General features: G+C 51.8%; 1 protein-coding gene across 1 annotated transcript in view; it reads right to left on the reverse strand.

Moving 5' to 3' along the window:
- tmem178a (transmembrane protein 178a) overlaps window positions 1–2,675 on the reverse strand; it is a 4,845-nt gene extending 2,170 nt beyond the window's left edge. The window contains exons 1-2 of the mRNA XM_008301630.1: window positions 2,147–2,675; window positions 332–445 (exon numbers count right to left, since the gene is read on the reverse strand). Coding sequence (XP_008299852.1) covers window positions 332–445; window positions 2,147–2,675 — 643 coding nt within the window. The remainder of the gene's footprint in view (window positions 1–331; window positions 446–2,146) is intronic.
- Window positions 2,676–2,871: the final 196 nt, after the last annotated feature.

Here is a 2,871-nt window from a genome sequence, read left to right on the forward strand (position 1 = left end):
CACAGACAACACAACTACAGCCAGGTGTGTGTCTGTGTGTCCGGCTATTCCCACCTCCAAACCCCAGCCGATCCAGGTACATGGCCTCCTGCCCTGAGCCTGGTTCTGCCAGAGTTTTTTTTTCTCCTCCTATTGGGTCTTTTTTTTGGGTCTTTTCCACTGTTGCTGACCGCTTGCTCAGAAGGAGTCCAAAGGGAACTTTGGATTGTTGGGTTCTGTTTAAATTCTAAGGCCTGAACCTGACTATTTGAAGGCTGTGAGATGACATATGTTGTGAACTGCACTATATAAATAAAACTGAATTGTATCTGTGTGTCTGTTGTTTACTCACGCAGCAGGTGCCACTCGTCCTGTTGGATGGTTCTGGTCAGGTTCAGAGGGATGTTCCGCAGTCTGATGGGCTGAGAGAAGTGATATTTGACAGCAGTGCAGCGATCTGCGATACCTGCAGAGCGACACAGGTGAGACACTTTGAACACACCTGAGCTGATGTCGTCACTACACCTGCAGTCAGAGGATCAGGTTTCAAGTTCTCCTAAAGCTGAGCTGTACTTGGACCAGATGGGCAGTGTTTGTAAGCAGCACAGCTCAGAATGAGCAGCAGGTGGCGCTGATGCTTCACTTTAGAGCCTGCAGCAGAAGAAGAGTCTCCAAGTGTTTGGTTCTTTAGCACAGGATGATCTGCACTGACGAGTTCTAAAATCTAACCAGGACTAGGATTAACCAGGACCAAGACAAACCAGAACTAGGACTAACCAGGATCAGAACAAACTAGGAATATGACTCAGCAGTACCAGGACTAGGACCAACAAGGATGACCCAGACCTAATCATGACAAAGACAAGTCAGGACTGGGATTAACCAGGACCAGGACTACCCATGACAAGGACTAACCAGGACCTAGAGTAACTGCTACCACAGCTGACCAGGACCTTGTCTCACCAGTTAAAACGGTGTAAAATGTTAAAAGCAGGTTTCTAGTCTGTGTCTCTGGCAGCGAGGCTCTAATGAAAGAGTCTGTCCAGGTGCATTGTGGGAAATGGAGGCTGCAGTGTTTGTGGACAACAGTGTGCGAGCAGCAGCAGCTGTAATGAGGACAGCAAACCTCAGAAGGACTGAGTAAACATCACAGATTCTCATATCTTAGGCTTACAGGGACAAACTGCACATGATGTGCTTCAGATCAACATGAAGGTTGTTTCTTTGTGAGACTGGATCACAAACAGGAAGCTGCTGCCGATCTCCCCCGCAGGGATCGATTGGTCTAATCTGATCGGCGCTCAGAGTCCAGCCTAATGCAGTGTAATGATATGTAACATAATGTTAGCTAATGCGATTTGGAGCGCTGTAATCTGATGTGTGGTCTGAGTGTTGTCGGTTCTGCTGCTCTCCAAAGCTCTGACCTCCACCTTCAACCGGCAGCCGGCCAGAACCTGCCGAGACAGAACCTGCCGAGACAGAACCTGCACGTGTTATGCTGACCGAACCAAATCAGACGCTTCTGCTCTGCTGGTTGCTAGATGCTGGTGGTGCTGGTCTCAGTCAGAAACCAGTATAAGAAGTTCTAAAACCAGTCTGACACCAGTTTACTGGGCGACACAATGATCCAAGTGTGATTCTGTTAAGTAGAATGTTCTATAGATTTAAAACGAAACAAACTCCAGTCACTCCGTCTCCCTGTACTACCACCACAGTACTGTACTACAACAGAGTACTACAGTACTCCATGTACCATCCATGATCCCTACAGACAGGTGTGTGCTCAGGGCCTCTCATGCATTCATCCTGCATGAATGTAGATGTGCATGTTCAGCCTGACGGCCCATTATTAATGTCCTGTGTGTGTGTGTGTGTGTGTGTGTGTGTGTGTGTGTGTGTCCTTTACTAGGTATCATCAACACAATAACAGAATTATCAATATGTTAAAATAAGTGTGTCCATGTTTCATAAATACATGTTTTAATGAACATGTGTGCACTGAGCTGGTCTATGAGCGTCCAGGTCCATAAACATACCAGGATTACCCTATATCTATGAGTAGTACTGTGTATTACTGTGTATTACTGTGTATCTATGAGTACCTATGAGTATTTGAGTATTTCTGAGTATCTATGAGTATGTCTCGTACAAAGAGGGAAACACTGACCCCGGTCTATGAGCTTGTCGATGTCCGGGTCCAGGCCCTTGAAGTAGCACTTCCTCCACAGGCCGGAGTGGGTGGAGAACAGCGGCCTGCCGCACTCCGTCTCCAGGATGCCCATCCCCAGGATGGCCCGCCAGTTCTCCAGCAGCTCCTCCTCTCTGCTGCCCACATGAACGGGCTTCATGAGCGCCACGTCCCGCTGCCGGGCGCCGCCGCTGCCGGTGTCCACCAGCGGCAGGTGGTAGATGGGCATCTCCCGGTTCTTCTGGTCGTTGGAGTCGGAGCCGTGGCGGTCGCAGTTGTCCTTGTGGCGGCGGGTGTCGGTCTCGTACCAGTGGTCGGTGGAGATGGCGGTGACCAGCAGCAGCAGCGACAGCACGCTGAGCGCCAGGCTCACCGCGGACACCGTCACCGTGGCCGGCCGGGCTCGCTCCATGGCCGGCGCATGGACCGAGCCGCTCCCGGTGCAGCCGCTGCCGGAGCACGTCCCGTCGCTCGCTCGGTTCCCGCCGCTGGTTCCGTTACTGGGCATCTTCTGCTGCCATCCTCGCGCCCGTCAGCCGTTCCCGGTTTGCCCTCGAGAGCGCGTTGTCATGCCGACTGACGGTCCGTCAGAGCTGCGTCAAGGTGGAGGCAGGTACCGGTACCGGGGGGCGGGAGGAGGGCTGCCTTCACAATAAACACGACGCGTAGGGAGGGGGGCGTAAACACCGACACCACCACCACCA

Source organism: Stegastes partitus, unplaced genomic scaffold, assembly GCF_000690725.1.
Source record: "Stegastes partitus isolate 25-593 unplaced genomic scaffold, Stegastes_partitus-1.0.2 Scaffold1693, whole genome shotgun sequence".
NCBI lineage: Eukaryota > Metazoa > Chordata > Actinopteri > Pomacentridae > Stegastes > Stegastes partitus.